The following is an 18,717-nucleotide window of genomic DNA, read 5'->3' as shown; positions in this document are numbered from 1 at the left end:
TCTGTCAGTCTGAAGGACAATTCTGCCCGCTCTTGAGCCGCCTCCCGAGACACGGCGAGCAGCAACTGAAAATGGGCTTAAAGCAGAGTGGTCCTTCTCTTGAGTGCGAGGATGGATTTGAGAAGGAGCAGGCAGAGTTGGAAGAGGCAGGAAAGGTGAAAGACAGGACATTCACTCGGCAGGTAGAGAAGCTGTCGGACCACCTCCTGCCTCAGTTTCCCTACAGAAGTGCTAAAGATTCTAGGCACTGGCAGAAGCCAAGCATCAGGGCAGAGGAGCTGAGGGCTCCTACTGTACACCTTGGTGAAGGGAAGGGGCGGGGGGAGCCTGAAACCCTGCTCTGTTGGGAGAGGAGGCAGAGAGCAGAAAGCCACCCCCAACTGAGGCCTGTAAAAGAAATGGAGATGAGATCTGGATCTCTCTTTCAAAAGCACAGTCAGCCTGGAGCCATGGCAGAGTATGAGCAAGGTCGGTTCTATAAGGAATGCTACGCCGGGCAAAGGTGACTGAGGATTGTTCTTTCCTCCCTCCCTCCCTTCCTCTCTCTCTCTCTCTCTCTTCCTTTAGCATAAATGTTGATCGAGTCCCTGCCATGTGATGGGCACTATGACACTAGAGGCCAGTGACAATCAGCTGCTTTCCTTCTAACTGCCCACTTGGACCATCACTGACGTCCGGCATCATAATGCCAGGCACATAGCAGGTCCTCGGCTTCCGGCCCTCAGAATCCCACCCGCTACCCTTCCAGTCTATTCCTTCTCCATCCCATCTGTGTGAGCGCTTAGCTCAGGCAATCATGGCAATCAAGTAGGGTGACAAACTGCCCTGTTCTTAGGAGAGAGGCTATTTTCGGCAGATCACAAATGATGTGGAACTCTCAGCTTCGTTCCCTCTTGTCATCCCCACTGTCCTTAGTCTAGAAAGGCCCTTCATTGTTGTTCATCAGGATCTGCCTGCTGGCCTCCTTGACTAAATTCAGCTTCTACCACTCTTACCAGGCGCAGACTGTGTGCTAGTATCCGTGCCCTCTTCTAGAGAGAGGGAGACAGAGGCAGAAAGACAAGTAAGTAAAATGCTGGCATATCCCCCTGAAAAGCTCGCAGTCCCTTGCAGGAGAAACACACATAAACATTTAAAATACGGTATGGTAAGTGCTAGAATCAACACACTTCTAACAGACGATGAAAACACACATTAAAGAAACAAATCTAATGGGGGTAGGTGGGTAAGCCAATGAGAGTGAGGATGATGTGCGAGCTGGGCTTTGAGAGGGGAGGATGAGTTCTCTAGGTGGCAAGGTTTGGTATATCAGGCAGAGGTGAAACATAAACAATGGATTGGGGGTAAGAACATGGAATAATCTAGTAAAGGCAAGAGCTTCTCTGTGGGTTGAGTATCAGGGGCAGAGGGGAAAGGCATGGAGGAGAAATTGGATACAAGCAGGAGGCTGGACATGGATTCATCCTACATATCCTACACCATTCGATGAACCTGGCCTCATTTTATGGGAGGTAGGGAGCCATCAGAGATGTTTTCTAAAGTTTTATTGAGATATAACTCACATACCATACAACTGACTCTCTACAAGTGTACAGTTCAGTGGTTTTTAGTGTATTCACAGAGTTGTGTAACTACCACCACAATCTAATTTTAGAACATTTTCATCATCTCAAAAGAAAACTTGTGCCCATTAGTAGCCACTCCCATTCCCCGTCACCACTACCCTGTCTGCCCTAGGCAACCAGGAAGTTATTTTGTGTCTCTACAGATTTGCCTATTCTGCACATTTGCTATAAATCCAGTCATATAATATATGGTCTTTTGAGACTGGCTTCTTTCACTTAGCAAAACATTTCCAAGGTTAACCCGTGTTGTAGTGTGTACTTGTACCTTATTCTTTTTTATGGCCAAATAACAGTCCATTATACGAATAGACCACATTTTGTTTCTCCAGTCATCAGCTGATAGACATTGGGTTGTTTCTACTTTTTGCCTATTGTATTCCAGGTTTTATTCCTCCCCTCTTGAAGACTTAGTCAATAGTAGGTTTCCTGAAGCCCAAGTGAGTAGATCAACAACTCACGACCGGAAACATCTACATCAAGGGTCAACTAGTTCTTGAGACACCCGTGGCCCTTGCCTTACATCATAATGTTCTTCTTGTTCTATCTGGACTCTCACACATCTATTGGACCACAGTCTTCAGTGCCACGACTGGCTGAGCCCTAGATGAGGAGGAGAGTGAGTGGGGCAGGCTTGGAGAACCCTCGGTGCTGCGGCAGGGGGGTCTTCTCTATGTCCTTCACCTCCCCCACGACCTCCAAAGGGGACAGCATTTAAAAGATGGGCAATGGGCTTTGGAGACTAAGTCCTGCAGGGACTTAGCAGAATTTTAGGACTCAGATAAAAAAATTTCCTCCCCAAAAAGCTCTGTCTGAGAATTAGAATCCCCCACTCCTGTATCAGACAGAATGGACCCAGCTTCTCAAATCTGTAGGGTGGTGAGGATAATCTGGGACCAAACCCACGGATTAAACGAGGTAATACCAAGCAGGGGCCCCACAACGGCTGACCCAAAGAGTCAAGTGAAGGGCAGCTTCCCTCTCTTCTCCAAGAAAAGCGTCTCTCGTCCTTCACCTACATCCTCTTTCTCCAGACGGCTGGCGAGGATCCACAACCAAACTGGAAGGACCCTAGGAGAAGTGAACATTCTATCCTGTTTCCGAAACAGTCAATTCTACTTGAATTTCCCCATCTGAATATCGGGCGAAAAAAGCCACGTACACCTCCGTCACCAAGGGGAAGTCCGGGTCCGGGAGCCCCTGCCTCACGACTAACTTTGTCCGCACAGCAGCATTCGGGTCACACTGCGGCCACATGTGGGAACCGTGTTGGTTCACGGACTGGAGCAGAAACTGGCATCCGAGGACGGCACATGCAAATCCTGACCGCCACGCCACCGGAGCCCTGTGGTCCCTAGTCTGGAGTAGAGTGACTCTGACTGCATTAAAAACAAGTCCCACCCAAGGAAATAAAAGAAGTGTCGCTCAACACCAGAAGGTCAGGTAATATTTGACAAATTAGGAGAAAAAAAAGCAAATTACCGGGTTGTTGTAGAAGTATTACCCTTCGGTTTTAAGCAACATTTTGCAATGACATGAGGCAGAACACAAGCTCTAAGAGGCTCAAGGATGATTGGGAGTGGTTGCTGCTGACCTGCCCCAGACACTGGCCTAAGAGTCCCCATGGGTTCCCGTTTCCAAGCTGCACCTGACCACCATCCCAGAATGCTGAGCGCAGTGTGCCTAGTCATGGGCGTCATATGACTGGCATGGAGGAAAGCCAGGCAGAAGGCCTGGGCTGAGCCTGGGCCACCAAAATGGCAGCCCTTGGCCTGGGAGGGACCTGGGCTCGGGATGCAGAGAGGAGGCCTGTGACCCATGCCTGGGATGGCCCAAGGTGCACAGAAGAAACCAGGCCATAAGGAAGAGGCAACAGGACAAGAGAGGAGATCAGAACATCTGAAGGGTCAGTGAAGCCACCATCCCACAGAATTTCCCTCTGTTATAGCATCTTGACGTACTGGTTAGGGGAGTGAGCAACCAAGGCAGGAAGAACAATGAGATTTCACGCCATGGCTTCCGAGAGGAAGGGTGAACAGTTTCCAGGGATTTGGATTACCCCAGAGTGTCATAAAGTAGTCTGTGGTCCCCGGGGAGGGGTCCAGGAAGAGCCAGACCATCAGCGCAGCGACGGACGTCCGTATGGCTGGCTGGCAGGCAGCGGGGCCACCCATTTGTCAGACCACAGCGACCACGGGTCTTTCCTGGAGGTGAGCCAAGATTGCAGCTACCGATCAACTCACGTATACAGCACAGAGAACGCCAAGCCAGAGGCTCAGAGAATGAATATTTGATAAAAACAACAGATCTTTGAGCTCAGATGCCACGTGCATTTTCTTGCATTTCCATTTTCCCAAATTTTATAAGACCTTCCAGCACCCAAATACCCTGCTTATGGGAGCGAAAATGCCCACCGAATTAACGCGAAGGGAGTACTTCTCAACGGCCCTGGCAAGAGGTGAGAGCCTGGAGGTGGGGGGACTTACACACAGGGTTTTGTTTCTCAAGAGAGAGCGCCCGAACGGAAAGAACCTATTTTATGTGATTTTGTTCTGTTGTGAGGTAAGGCGGCTGCCAAGTGCACTTTGGTTCTCTGCTCTTGCCTGACAGCAGATCTCCGAGGAGCAAGGGTGCCAAAAATGCAACCCAGCACAGTTCCTGAAATTATCTCTCTGAATAAACCCAGAAGTTCAAAAAGTCAAAAGAGCTGGCACGAGCTCAGAGAAGTGGGAACGAATGTAGCCGGGGGAAAGGGGGGAAAAAAAAGCGTTGAAGAAATCTGAGTTTGCTTTTGCATCTTGGAAGGACCCGGAGAGGAGTGGAGCCAAGAGCCGGGGATGGGGTACGGGTGCGGGAGGGGGGTTGGGAGGCCCCCCCCCCCAGTATCAGAGACACCTTACTTAACCAGTGTCACCTGTGTCCCTACAACTGCATCCTGCTTCATGGAACTTTGGTCCTTTGAAGGTAGCCTGAGCGCACTACTCCTCTAATCACTGCACTTTTTTTCTTTTTTTTTTAAGATTCTATTTATTTATTTGACCGAGAGAGAGATCACAAGTAGGCAGAGCAGCAGGCAGAGAGAGAGGAGGAAGCAGTCTCTCCACTGAGCAGTGAGCCCGATGTGGGGCCCGATCCCAGGACCCTGAGACAAAGGCAGAGCTTTAACCCACTGAGCACCCAGGTGCCCCAATCGCTGCACTTTCTTCTTGAAATGCTCCTGTGATTCTAGACCCGATGACGTCCGTGGGGCACGGATTCATCCTCATGCACCGTGCTGATTGCTGACGGAAGAGAGAGGGAGCCAACTTCACCATGATCCTCCCTAAAGTGACCTAAGATGGCACAAATGTTTGAGTATCACTCAGCGGTTGCTTGCAATGAGCAAACTGAATTCCAGCAATGATTAACCTGGCCAAAGTCAAAAAGTAAACTAATAAGGGGACTTGTTATTTCAAAGGTATAGACTTTCAGTTTTGCAAGATGAAAAGGTTCTGGAGATCTCCCGTACAACAGTGTGCAAACCACTAACATCACTGTGCACCACAAAGTGGTTCAGAGGGTCAAGTTCATGTGTGTTTTTTTTACCATAATAAAAAAAATTTACATTTCTAGATTAAAAAAAATTAGTAACAGAAAACATTATTCATTCCATACCCCAGACTTGGCTACAACCACAGTATAATAATTAAACTTTATTTCTGATCACAAAAAGAGAGAGCAAGCAAGCACGCAAGCTAGCTAAGAGAAGGGCTACTCTGATTTCAAGATCTGCTCTAAAGGGAGCCTGGGTGGCTCAGTTGTTAAGCGTCTGCCTTCAGCTCGTCCTGGGATCGAGCGCCACGTCGGGCTCCCTGCTCAGTGGGAAGCCTGCTTCTCTCTCTCCCACTCTCCCTGCTTGTGTTGCCTTTCTCGCTCTGTCTCTCTCTGTCAGATAAATGAATGAAATCTTAAAAAGAAAAATCTGGTCTAAGTTCCAAACAGAGCAAATAAGGAGAAAAACGTAAGACTGGAAAACCCAAACCAACTTGATTTTCCTGTCCCAGCCCACCATGCCATTCCTTACACGGCAATGAGAGCATTTTTACTGTCTACATCTTTCCATGGTGACTTTCAGATAGGTGATTCAGAGCTACAGGGATGACTATCCCAAAGCAGTGGGGATGGGGTGATGTCCGCTCCTGACTTAAGACCCTTGCCACCTCTTCTGCCCAGGCCTTCGTAAGATTTACGCATTGCATTGTGGTTCAGTCGCCTGGCGGAGCCGCCACAATGACGTGTTTTGTTCCAGTTCTGACCTGCTTTCAGAACTTTAGACTAGCGTGTGAGTGGGCTCCCAGTCTGGGAAGTACAGTTCTCTATTTGACTAGCACTTGTGTCTTAGTCTGCTAGGGCTGCCTTAACAAATTATTGAGCAGTTTAAACCAACAGACACTGCCTCACGGATGTGTTGGTGGTCTTGGTTCCTCAGGAGGGCTCTGAGGGAGCAGCTGTGCCATGCCCCCCTTCTTGTAGCTTACAGACACATGATTCCAACCCCCATCTTCACACGGCCTCCTCCTTACGATGGTACCAGCCATAGTGGGTTCGGGGCCCACCCTCCTCCAAAATGAGCTCATCTTAATGAAATCCATCCGCACAGATCCTGTTTCCAAATAAGGTCACATTTTGAGGTATTGGGAGTTAGGATTTCAACATACCTTATTGGGAGGGCCACAAGTCAACTCTAACAGCTTCTCAGAAGATGACTGCCAGCAGAAGCAGCATCTGGGAATTTGTTTAAAGTTCTAATTCTTGGGTCCCACTCAGACCCACTGAATCGGAAACTCTGGAAGTACAGCCAAATAATGCACACTTTCCTAAGCCTTCCAGGAGCTTCTGATGCAGGCTGAAGTTTGAGAACCACTGTGTTAAACCTTACTCTACATTAAAAAAAATCACTTTCGGGGTGCCTAGGTGGCTCAGTCATTAAGCACCTGCCTTCGGCTCAGGTCATGATCTCAGGGTCCTGGGATCAAGCCCTGCATCGGGCTCCGTGCTCAGCGGAAAGTCTGCTTCTCCCTCTCTCACTCCCCCTGCTATGTTCTCTCTCTCTGTCAAATAAACAAAATCTTAAAACAAACAAACAAACAAAAAACTTTAAAAAAAGTCACTGTCCAGGCTAAGTATGCATCTTGCCCTTCTGGGCTGCCCCCACTTGTATTTGTAACACACTGCTTCTCCCACAGCAGTGATCAACTACTACTTACTGCTATAGTGAAACAGACTGGAGTGTCAAGTCTCTACAGGTGTGGCCTTCATTTTTTTTTTTTTAAAGATTTTATTTTATTTATTTGACAGAGAGAGAGATAGAATCACAAGTAGGCAGAGCAGCAGGCAGAGAGAGAGGGAGAAGCAGGCTCCCCGCTGAGCAGAGAGCCCGATGCGGGGCTCGATCCCAGGACCCTGAGATCATGACCTGAGCCGAAGGCAGAGGCTTAACCCACTGAGCCACCCAGGTGCCCCCAGGTGTGGCCTTCAGATAGGTTTTATTTTTCCTGTTTATGAATTCTATGAACCGCCAATGTTGAAAGTCTAGATTACAGACTTTTCTTGGAAAAAAATTACAAGACTTGGCAACACCAGATCCAAAATTCCACATGGCAGCAATCAACTGATTGGTCTGATGCGGGGCATCAGGATTCCGGGTGAGCCATAGTCCTCACTGCTCTCTGATGCTTCCCCAACCCTGAGGCTTCCCGCAGACCACACTTGCTCAGTTACATCTCCTCTCTGACCCCTGAGGCAGGTGGGCTTGAACCATGTCTGGATTGAGGAGAGCTAGAGAGAAAAATGCATCACTATCTACAGCCTAAAATATGTAATTATTTCAAACAGCAAGTTTAAGAACGAAATTCTAGAAGCTGGTGGCTCTGATTAGCGCTGACTTCAAGTTCTGAGAGCTCAGCTTCCCTTTCTATGGGGTAAAAGAGTTACAAAATGAGTCAAGTACTGACCTCAAAGTTTTGTAGTGGCTTGACCACGGGACAATGCACAGGTGAGTGACAGCACAGTCAGAGGAGAGTTCCAGATTGGCATGGCTTCATGAGGGAACAGTGGGATGTGGAGGATAAGAAATCGTGATCACACATCACACATGCCCCTGTGTTGAGCTGCACCAGCAGATCAGTTAGGAAACAAACGATTCTTTCCCAAGCTTGGGGAGCGGGGAACTTCATTCTTTGAAGCTACTTTCAAGGCTTACAAAATTCTTTTTTTGTATTATTATTATTTACTTATTTGACAGAGAGAAAGAGATCACAAGCAGGCAGAGAGGCAGGCAGAGAGAAGGGGAAGCAGGCTCCCTGCTGAGCAGAGAGCCCGATGTAGGGCTTGATCCCGGGACCTTGAAATCATGACCTGAGCCAAAGGCAGAGGCTTTAACCCACTGAGCCACCCAGGCGCCCCTTCCTCAGTATTCTCTAGAAAGAAAAGAAGAGATGGAATGTGTCACTGATGGCTAATCTTTCCTTAAGGCTCATAGAACTTGGAACAATAATTTCTTCCAAGACAAAGATGACTGTCTCCCAGGCAGACCTAATATTTTGAATTGTCTATTAAAAATTAAAACACGTTTTCATGGCAAAGTAAGTATATATAAATGGGATGTCTAAAACGAGGGTCTACTTTTCCTCTGACTGTGTAAGATAGGAGTCTGCAGAGAAACAGATCCAATAGGAGGTATGTGTACATACATGGAGAGAGCAGGAACTCCTACTAAGAAACCGGGTCCCATTACAATGGAGGCTGACAAGTCTCTCCAGACCTTCAGGGTGAGTGGGCTGAACCTGGCTAGAGACCAAGAGAGCCGATGGTTCAGTGCAGTCCTAAGGCAGGAAGAAGCCAATGTCCTAGACTCCAAGGCCATCAAGTAAGAGGAAATCCCTCTTATTAGGGGTAAGGTTCCATTTTGTTCTCCTGGGGCCCTCAACTGATTGGATGAGGCCCACCTACCCACCCGGGGAAGTTGATCTGTTTTATTCGGTCTACTGATTCAAATGTTAATCGCATTCAGAAACACCCTCACAGACACAACCCAGAATAATTTTGAATCGAGTGTCTGGACACCTCTACTGACACATAAAGGTCACCATCACAACTCCCCACATGCCTGGTGGGTGACAAGACAGGGACAATCAGCTCACAGGGGTGCCGGAAGCTGTGAAGGGCAGATACTCAGGCGGGAGAGAGACACAGCTGACCCCGTGCAGAAGGGATGTCTTCTCAGGCCTCTCCTGTTCCTTCCATGCCAGGGCCATTCTCTGCAGGCTCACTCAACCTCTAGTCTAGGTCACCGCACAGTGCACGAAGAAGGCTGCGTGCCACTCTGCCATCTTCTGAGATGGCTACCATCCTCGTGCTGACACTGTCACAGACTGACACTCGCTAGTGCTGGTGCGGCAAGTGGACCTTCCCGGCCTCAGAGGGACTGCTGTCCTGTGCGGCCACTTCAGGAAGCCGCTCAGCGGTTTCTCATAAAATTACACAAGCAGTTACGCACGCACGCATGGGTATCCATCCAAAATAAATGAGAACTTGGGGTGCCTGGGTGGCTGTGCTCGTTCAGCCTCGGATTCTTGATTTTGGCTCAGGTGGTGATCTCAAGGTCGTGGGATCAAGCCCCGCGTCAGGCTCTGCGCTCAGCGGGGACTCTGTTAAAGATTCTCTCTCCCTCTCCCTCCTGCTCTTAAACTCTCTCTGTCAAATAAATAAGTAACATCTTAAAAAAAAAAAAAAAAAGAAATGAAAACTCAAGATCATATAAAAGCCTGTAAGTGAATGTTTATTTCATGGTCATCAAAAACTAGAAAACAACCCGAAGGTCCTTCAGCGGGTAAGTGGACAGACACCAAACATGCATCTATCACGCAGCAGAATCCTGCTCAGCAATATCAAAGCAAAAAACACGTGTGTATGAGTCTCAAAAGTAATACACTGAGTGGAAGAAGCCAGTCTCAAAAGGCTGAATAGCGTATCATTCTATTTATAGGACATTTTTGAGAAGACAGAACGGCTTAGCGGTTGCGAGGAGATGGGGGGCGGAAGGTGTGTGTGACTATAAAGGAATGAGACAAGGGAGCTGGGGGGGTTGGGATAATTCTGAATCCTGATTTAAACGTGTGTTGACGTCCTAAGACTTGCACACCCCTCCTCCCGCATCAGATTAACCATATATTTTTAAAAATTGGAAAAATCCAGTGGTTAAAAAAAGTAATTGTATGTCTCCCAATTGATGCATAGGATAAAGGGACCCAAGGGGAAATGTCTAGGGTATGGGGTCAGGAATCAGCAGCTGAGACCAGAATGTGCCCGGGCAAAGGCGAGCCAGAAGGGCAGGAAGGCACAGGCATCCCCGTACGGCTCGGGGTACAAAGAGGATAAGCGACATTCCTGAGTCACTGGGCACAACCTAATAATTCTCTGAAAAGGCAAAACAGCTGTGATCTGTAACATTTCTTCCCCAAGAATTTTGTATTCATGGCCTCTGACAACAGCCTTAAGAGAGGAAATACAGGCTTACAGACGGTAAAGGATTGGCCTGGATTTTGATCTCGGTTCTGTCTGGTTCAAGAGTTGCCACAGAAAGCAAAGATTACACCGTGAACGTCTCTTTCCGCAGCTGTACCCGGGCAAGGCCCTTAATCCCCTGTGCTCTTAAAGCCTGGCTCTTCCTTTAAAGCAGGGGTTCTCCATGGGGAGAAAGGGGGTGTTTTGCCCCCAGAGGACACGTGGCCTTGTCTGGAGACAGTTTTAGTTGTCGCAGCCTGTGGGAAGGGTGCTACCAGCATCTAGTGGGTAGAAGCCAGAGATGCTGCTAAACATCGTACGAGGCCTGGGATGGCCCCTGAACAAAGACATACCCAGCCCCCAGTGTCTCTGCGGCAGAGGTGGAGAACCTTCTGGCTTAAAAGCGAGGAAGAAAACATGTCCACGAATCCCACACTGTGCTAGGGATCGTCCAATTCTCAACTCACTTATTTCCTCAAGACCCTTTGGGGGTAGCTACTATTAACCCCAATTTATAACTAAGCAAGCTGCTGCTCAGACCCATAAAAACCAGTATCCACACCCCAGTGACAGACAGGAAGCCGCAGGAACCCTCAGGTCCCTGTGAGGGCAAAGCCCAGGGTGCCCACAGTGTGGGGTCCCCAGGGCTAGGCTGGGTCCTCCACAACCCCCCCCTTCACTTCCTTACATCCCATCTGGCCTCCCAAATCACCTCCTAACTGTAAGAGATCTGCAAACATGGGGAGCTGCTTGGCTGGCAGAGGTGCAGGTCTGAATTCCAGGGCCCCAGGAAACAAACTTCTGAACCACCCAGGACTGGCGTGTCACCCTGGCTTCCTGGGCTCCTTCCATGATTCCTGCCCTCAAGGCCCGGATGCCTCCCCTCCCTCCCAACAGCTCAGAGGCATTCCCAGCCAGGTGCTCCTGGGGGACATCCACTCCTCCCTCCCTCTTCAAGATGGGTGGGGCACTGAGGTAGGGGCCTGGGGACAGAGAGACACATCACTGAGAAAGTCATGACAGTCCGCAACCCACAACCACATCCGACAGGCAGGGCCTGCTCGAGAAAATAAGCGGAAAGCTTTGAAAACAAGTCCTACAATCACCTTTGAGGGATGCTGGTTCAGTTTTACCCTCTCCTATAATTCGTGTTGACAGTTTCAATAGCTGGGAATGGAGGTGGGGGTTAGCTGGAGGGAGGAAGAGAAGTAGAAACCCCGAAGGAAGGCAGAGGAACAGCGTGGGGAGAAAAGGAACAAGAGCTTAAAGTTGACCAGACAGCTCAGGAATCAGATGATGTCATGGCAAAGGAAGAGGAGCCCCAGGATTTGGGGACCCTCTTGCAAGTCGGGTGGGACTGCATTCATGGAAACCACTCTTCAGCATCATTCTAGATAACCACAGACGGGTCTCGGTGCAGGCGGTACAGGGTTGTTCTCGAATTTGGCAAAGCAGAGTACATTCCTGACAAGGCTCGGGGCAGGACCCCGAGGTGTCCCACCGCAGGGCAGCCGTGGGTGGACCTCAACCACCCTGACCCCCACCCTGGGCCTCCCAGGCCCCGCCACAGCCATGCAGACCCTACTCACAGCTCTAAGATCAGGATGACGTCTGTCTTGTTCTCGTAAACCTCATGTAGGGTGATGATGTTGGGGTGCTGGATCTCCTTCAGGATGCTGACCTCCCGCTCGATGTCCTCGCGGCTCACGCCCCGCCGGCTGGACTTTGTCCTCCTTTTCTTGATAAACTTGGCGGCATACTGTAGACCCGTGCTTTTCTCCCGGCATTTCTTCACGACTGCGAACTGCCCACTGTGGACAGAGGAGAAGCGGTTACAGGTCATTTACACATTTCTTTATTGCTCCCTACAAAGCCCGGATTTCAGCACGGATGGGGCAGGGCACGAGCAAGGAGCGGCCGTGTAATGGTGTGTAAGAAAGTCCATGGGGTGGGAAATTAACAGATTAGGCAGAGTTACTTCTCATGACGTTTCCATTTCATTGCACCTGCTTCTTTAAGAACAATGTTGCAAGTGATACAGAGTCTCTTATCTTGAAGAATATTCTATGGAATGGAGAACGATGCCTCCACTTCTGTGCTTCCTTCCTCCCTCCCCTTGCAGACTCCCCTTGCAGACTTCTGACAAGCCTTTCTTAGGTTTGTCCAGGGAAGACAAGGGATCAAGATGGGCGAACTTAAAGAAAAATATACAGAGCCCTGCTTTCGACGACCTATTTCTAGCCCCAATACTTATCAATTGAAACATTCAGAATTTTTTTTTTAAAAAGCTATATATTCTTTTCACACCTCAGGGATTAGATCAGTCACATACACCAGACATCTGTTGGTGGCGGCTTCTCCAGCATTACCTGCCTCTCTCCATTCTAGGGATCCTACAGCCCTGAGGAAGCTGACTCCACCCCCACCTAGAAATATGCTTTGGGTGACCTAGGCTAAGCCAGTCAGTATACTGTATCTTCCTGGTACCAGGGAGAGACACATGACCAAAGTAAGACCTTTTGGAGAATGCAGAGACCAAGACCTTTTCTGAGACTCTTCTTTCTTCTGGATGTGAACACTTAACTCCATGACCTCACCCGCTGCTTCCAGCTATCCCGGGATGAAGGGGAGGTCCACTCTTGGTTTAAAGCCAACCATTCCAGAGGTGGAGCCAATAGAAGAGAAACCAGGTTTGTGGTAACACTGTGAAATGGCTGGATCAACCCTAGCCTGAAAGCCATCTGCCTTTGGGTTTTTCAGCAACAGAAGCCAATAAAGTCCCTTTACTGCTAAATACAGTTGGATATGGGCTTTCAGTTTCTTGCAGAGGAAAACATCCTATACATCCTAAGCCATGGCATATAACCAGAGCCTCCTACCTATGCATATAAAATAATATAATAACAGAACTTAACACAAAATAATAAAATAAATACATAAGCAGGAAAAGCCTTGAGAGGTAAGTAAGCTACCCTGAAAGTAAGGGAAACAATACAAAAGGACCCTTCCTGTATCAATGCTGGCACCTCCCTTCTTCCCGAGAGCCACCCATCACAGGATCCGTATATTTCTTGGCAGATGCTGGAGAACAGCTATATAGAGAATTATCACAGTTATTTTTAACTAGCTTTATTCTCCCATGAAGACAAAAGGGGGAGAGAAAATCAGATGAACAGTAACTGTTCAATGTTAAAGAAGGGATACTTTAATACATTACTCATTTACTTTAGCAGCAGAGGTCAGTGAAGAAAAACCCAGAGTAAAGGATTATTTCTTTAGCACTGCCAAATTTTTGCATGACAGGCTATTAAGACTCTCTTTCTCCCTGCAGCAGAATAGCAGAGAGGCTGAAGATAAATCACACCAGAACGCTAGCGCCAACTGCCTGTGAACTCACGACCTTAAAGAGCCAGGGGATCTGTTAGGACTTTATGACATTTTCCATTTTTTTCTGAAGAGCAAAGAACTGGGCTTATTTCTCTCTTGGAGGGTGGAGGTGGGCGGCAGAGATGGGGCTGGTGGGGGAAGAAAACAGCCTGACTACGGAACAAAGTGAGCTACTACTTGGCAGCGTCTGGTGAAGCGGTGCTTATATTCCCGCTTGTCAGAAAGAGAGCATCAGGTCCCAGCTGAGAGCTCCCAAGGTGTCCAAGGACAGTGGGGCAGTGGGGCAGTACACTTATCCGACTCACACACGACCCAAGCTTCCAGGGGCTGGGTCCATGCACGCCTGTCATGCAAGCACTATGACTTTTCTCAGGGGCTGTAAAGATTCAAGGCAGATTCAGTGGTTTGAATTATGCTGCTTTAAATACTAAAACCGAAAAACCAGAATGGAAGCCTAAGTTCAAAGACTATCCCAAGTTGTTTTTCCTGCCAAATGTTCCATGTGGACCTTTCCCCTGTTAATTATGGGAGTGAAAGCATCAAGGCCCCCCTACCCTAGTGCTGGGCTGGGGGGAGGGGGCACTGACCAGACTTACACTTCCAGGTCCCCCTGAGGGGAAAGCAGGCAGGGAGAAGGGGCTGCAGGTGGGATGGGAGCCCCCCACCCCCCGGGCCAAGAGAAGATGTGATTCTAATGTCCACGGCTGCAGCTAATGTCCTGACTAACCTTGGCTGAAGATGGTCGAGAAGGTGTAGACTAATTTCGAGGATCACTTTTCTAGACCCATCTCAATGCTACCTCTTTAAAGACACCTTTCCAAGTTATCTCTGCCTACCCAACGTCTGCCCCACCTCCTTGCTCCCACCAGTACCGTGTCCTGCATCTGGCCCGCAGGGCCCCTCGGAGATTTTTCTGCCTGCTTCTTGCCCATTTCCACTCCTACCAAGACTGCAGCTCCACGGAGGACAGAGGCCTGGCAGTCGGATCTCTCATCCCCTGAGGCACGGGATGCAGGGCTCCTCTGGGAGCTCATGCATGATGCTCTTGACTCCTGAATCCTTAAAACCAGAGGTGTTACCTGAAGACACTTCCCTGTAGTTCAGTAGCTCTGTGTGCGGCTGCGCACTCAGGCTGCCTGTCTGAGCTGCTGTCCTGCCTCTTACTAGCTACGGAACTGAGGGTTTACATCCTCCTTGACCACTCTCTGCCTCAGTTTCCTTATCTGCCAAGTGGGCAGAGTAATAGTGCTTGCCTGGGAGGGTTCGTGGGGTGGAAAGGAAGGATTAAACGAGCTAATAATATATGGAAAGTGATTAGAACGGCGCCTAGCAGTATTACGTCTTCAATGACTATTCACTGTTATTAATCTCCAACAACTGGAGCCACTGCCAGGAGCTTAGGGTCTACGCTTCCAAGCTTGAAGTGCCTTCAAAGTATCAGCCTCTCATAACTGCCAGGGGGAAAAAGAGCCCAAAGAAGAAAAAACCACAACAGAGTTGTCGCATGTTTAAGTGTAAAACTCAAGCCGACCCTGGCCTTAGGCTTCGGCCTGCAAACACCACATCCCCGCCCTCACGTTCTGCCAAGGGAGAGCTGCTGCCCCCAGCAGCTGGGGAAACTGAGGCACAACTGAGCCCAGGGCGGGCAGAGGCCCACGCGAGGCTACGGAGCCTTGGTGTGCACTCGGTAACTCGTGCCGGGATTTTCCCAGCCATCTCCGCAGGCAGGCAGCGAATCGAAGGCAGACTCCTTGGAGAAGAAATTCCTTTCTAAACACAGTAATTTGCTTTATGAGGCCTAACTTGAGCTGGACTGGTGGTTAATTGCTGCTCCCATCCTTTCCTTCCTGAGCAGCTGGCCCTTGACCCCCAGCTCCCTCACACCCACTTTGGGGGGCCAGTTCCCCTTCCCCGATCCCCCTCCCCCAAAAGTAACAACTGGAAAAAAATTTTTGTTTAGGCTTTTTTGGGCAAGAGCTTCCAAATCATGGGATCCCAGAGAAACAATCTGATACAGCTGCCAGGGTGAGCTCTGGGCAAGGAGGGACGTAAATTCACACAGAGAAGCAAGGCCACCACCACCACACATGGGGGGAAGGGACTGCCTGGGCTCCAGCCTCCCTCCTGTGATGAAACCAGAGGTTCCCCACTGATGCACACCCCTATGGACAGCTGCAGCGGTGGTCCATGGATGGGGCAATGCAGCCATCCCTGGAAAACAGAAACTGACTGGATACCAGCACATTTGAAGTGACAAAACAGAATACAGGGGATCCTCACTTTTTGCAAGAGCTATATCTGCCAATTCGCCTACTTGCTACATTGTACTTGTGACTTCAAAGTCAACATTGGCAGTGCTGTCATGGTCAAAGATCCGAGTCACCCGAGTGCCCAGCTGAGGTAGGTCAAGGCGACACTCTGCCTTCTAGGTCAGCTTCGGTATAGTAAACAGATGTCTTTTTTTTTTTTTTTTTAAGATTTTATTTACTTGTCAGAGAGAGATCACAAGGAGGCAGAGAGGCAGGCAGAGAGAGGGGGAAGCAGGATCCCTGCTGAGCAGAGAGCCAGATGTAGGGCTCGATCCCAAGACCCTGAGATCATGACCTGAGCCAAAGGCAGAAGCTTAACCCACTGAGCCACCCAGGTGCCCCAACAAATGTCCTCTTAAGAGTCTGTTTAGTGCCAGGCTTTTTTCATTTTTGCTATTTGTTGTTGATCTACCTATTTAAAATCACCCCCAAAGTGGGAAGTCCAGGGCTCATAAGACGGAGGCTGTGATGGACTTGTGGAGGACACATGTCATGGGTGGGTCAGCTTTGTTCAGGCAGGGGTGTCAATGATGTTGGCTGTGAGCCCAGTGTTAAGGAATCAATGATGTGTGTAACGGAAGGCCCTTTAAACAGAAACACACATGAAACAAGGTTATGCCTGCATCCGATAATGGAAATGTTACGAATGGAGGCTCACAGAAACGTGACCCTGTATTTTCTCTAGAACTAATGGTCCAGTATTTGCTAACTCAGTGTCTGCAGTGAAGTCACGGAACATAACTACAGTCCCAATAATGAGAATCAACTGAATGTTGCTTTTTAAAAATGTACTCACGTTTTCTGTCACCTAATAACTGACAGAACACTTTGTTGGACTAGGTGCAGCTAGCCAAATTCATTTTGACACAGAAAGTTTCAATTAAATGTAACAAACACATATTGACCACTAGTGGCCAGATCCATACAAAGCCAATGAGACACATCCCATTTTAAAGAGTTTTGTACTACAAAAATTTGTTGATTTAAAAAGAATCATAAATTTTATCAAAAAAAAAGAAAAAGAAAGAAACTCTGGATAAAAGGAACAAAACTTCATAAAGAACAACCTGCCACCTAGTGTCTTTGTCTAAGTCACTGACCTCATCAGAGCACCTTGTAGTCACTCAATGAACTGTACCCAGAATTCTACGCAAGGAGTTTAACGTATTACTTTATTCATTATCACAACCCTACAAGATTCGCATTATGCACTCTTCCATCAATGAGAAAAACCAAACCTTAGAGAGATTTTTTTCTAGTTGCTTGAACTCTTTCCTGCAAGGAAGCCCCACACTTGAGAAGTGAATCCCGAAAGCATTTGCCTCCAATGCTCTATTCGTCGAACCCCATTGCTGTCCCGGGCTTATGTCCATTTTGTTGGAAATATAAGCCCCACCCCTGTGAAGTTACAGATGGGTCTAGGAATCATTCCGGGAAAAGCTTTGTGCAGGGGAGGCACAGAGAGGAGGGCGGTGGTTGAATACGGTTGGGCAGTGTTGCCTTCTCCTCCCCGCTGCAAACTCATGAACTGTTTTAACTAATTAAAGCCTCTGTGTTACCATGCTCTGACGTTCTCTGCAATAAAGAGTAAGTCATGTTTGTGTGCCGCTTCAGAAGCACTTACTAACAATTAGAAAAAGCCACAAGAGATTCTCAAGGTCAGCGCACAGGGTGGCAAGCACACATTTGTGAAGCGTGTGGGCTTTTACAGGTCCATTATATTTCATGACACATTACAAGTAAAGCTGTTGGACTCTGTTTAATCCAGTTGGGTTTTGTTTTCAAATTCATTTATTTGTGGGAGTTTTGCTCACTTGGGGAAAGATGGGAAAAAAGATGGGATAAACGTGCAACGTCAGAGGGGTCGCATTCAGAGGGAAGAATCGGGCTGAACGTGACAACATGTTGTACCTTTGCGCTGGCACCTAACCTAGGGGCTAACATTTTCGTTGCTGACCTTGACCTAGACACCACATTGCAACAAGCTCCCACCAGGGAAGGTGGGTGCCAATTCAAAACAAAGGGGCTAAAACAGTACACCATTTTTTATTTTTATTTTTTTTGCTGATTTTAAATATGTCTCTATCCCAGCACATTTAAGTCAAAAAATTATTTATGGTAACTATTAATTGTTATGAATTCCCTGTATTAATGCTGGAAACAGATCTGGCTTCAATCAAAAAACGATAAGCTCCACCTCTCCCCTCGTCTCAAGGCTATGCAGTAAGGTTTCTAATTAAAGCAAAATAATTTCTACTTTTGAATTCATGTTATCAAACCGCAGCACAATGTGAGGGCTGGTTCGTGGGCCATTTATTTTTCTTGAAGAGCTGCATTGAAAGAGTGTCAGTGGCCTGAATCCTACCTGAACTCTGGAATTACAGGTCTTCAATAAGAAATGAGGTGACAGAAGTGGTTTTCCAAGGATGAGTTCACATTGACAGCAGGGGAAAAGACCCCAAAGGGTTTGCAGGCTAATGGGAGAGACAAGCACGTAACACCAGAGTATGGGAAGGGCCATACAAAGGACACGGCCACTGTGAAGCCCCAGGGGTGAGCATGAGGTCAGGGGACCCAGGCTGTACCCTGAGGGTTAAGCCCCAGCCTGGAGGAGAAAGCGTGTGGAGGAACGGTGTCCAGGAGGAGAGAGCGGGAGCTGAGCTGGAGAGGCGGGAAAGGGCCTGGTCCGTATCTCCAAGAGGAGAGGGAGCGGTGGTGAAGTGTGAGGGCAGCTCCACAAACAGGGCCCTGCCCACTATGAAGCAGTGCCAACCCCAACTTGGCCAACAATGCGAGAATGCAGTGACCTGTCTGAGCCTCAGTTTCCCCATCTGTGTGAGGGTGATGCCAACATG

General features: G+C 48.5%; 1 protein-coding gene across 2 annotated transcripts in view; it reads right to left on the bottom strand.

Moving 5' to 3' along the window:
- Window positions 1–18,717, bottom strand: part of DAPK1 (death associated protein kinase 1) — a 174,229-nt gene that overhangs the window by 69,064 nt on the left and 86,448 nt on the right. For both annotated transcript variants that reach the window (XM_080819410.1, XM_080819409.1), the window contains exon 3: window positions 11,756–11,977. In XM_080819410.1, the coding sequence (XP_080675536.1) occupies window positions 11,756–11,977 (222 nt within the window). The remainder of the gene's footprint in view (window positions 1–11,755; window positions 11,978–18,717) is intronic.

This window comes from Martes martes (assembly GCF_963455335.1).
Source record: "Martes martes genome assembly, chromosome: 12".
In the NCBI taxonomy this organism is placed as follows: domain Eukaryota; kingdom Metazoa; phylum Chordata; class Mammalia; order Carnivora; family Mustelidae; genus Martes; species Martes martes.
Note: the sequence above shows the minus strand (reverse complement) of the source record. Positions and strands in the feature narration are given on the sequence as shown.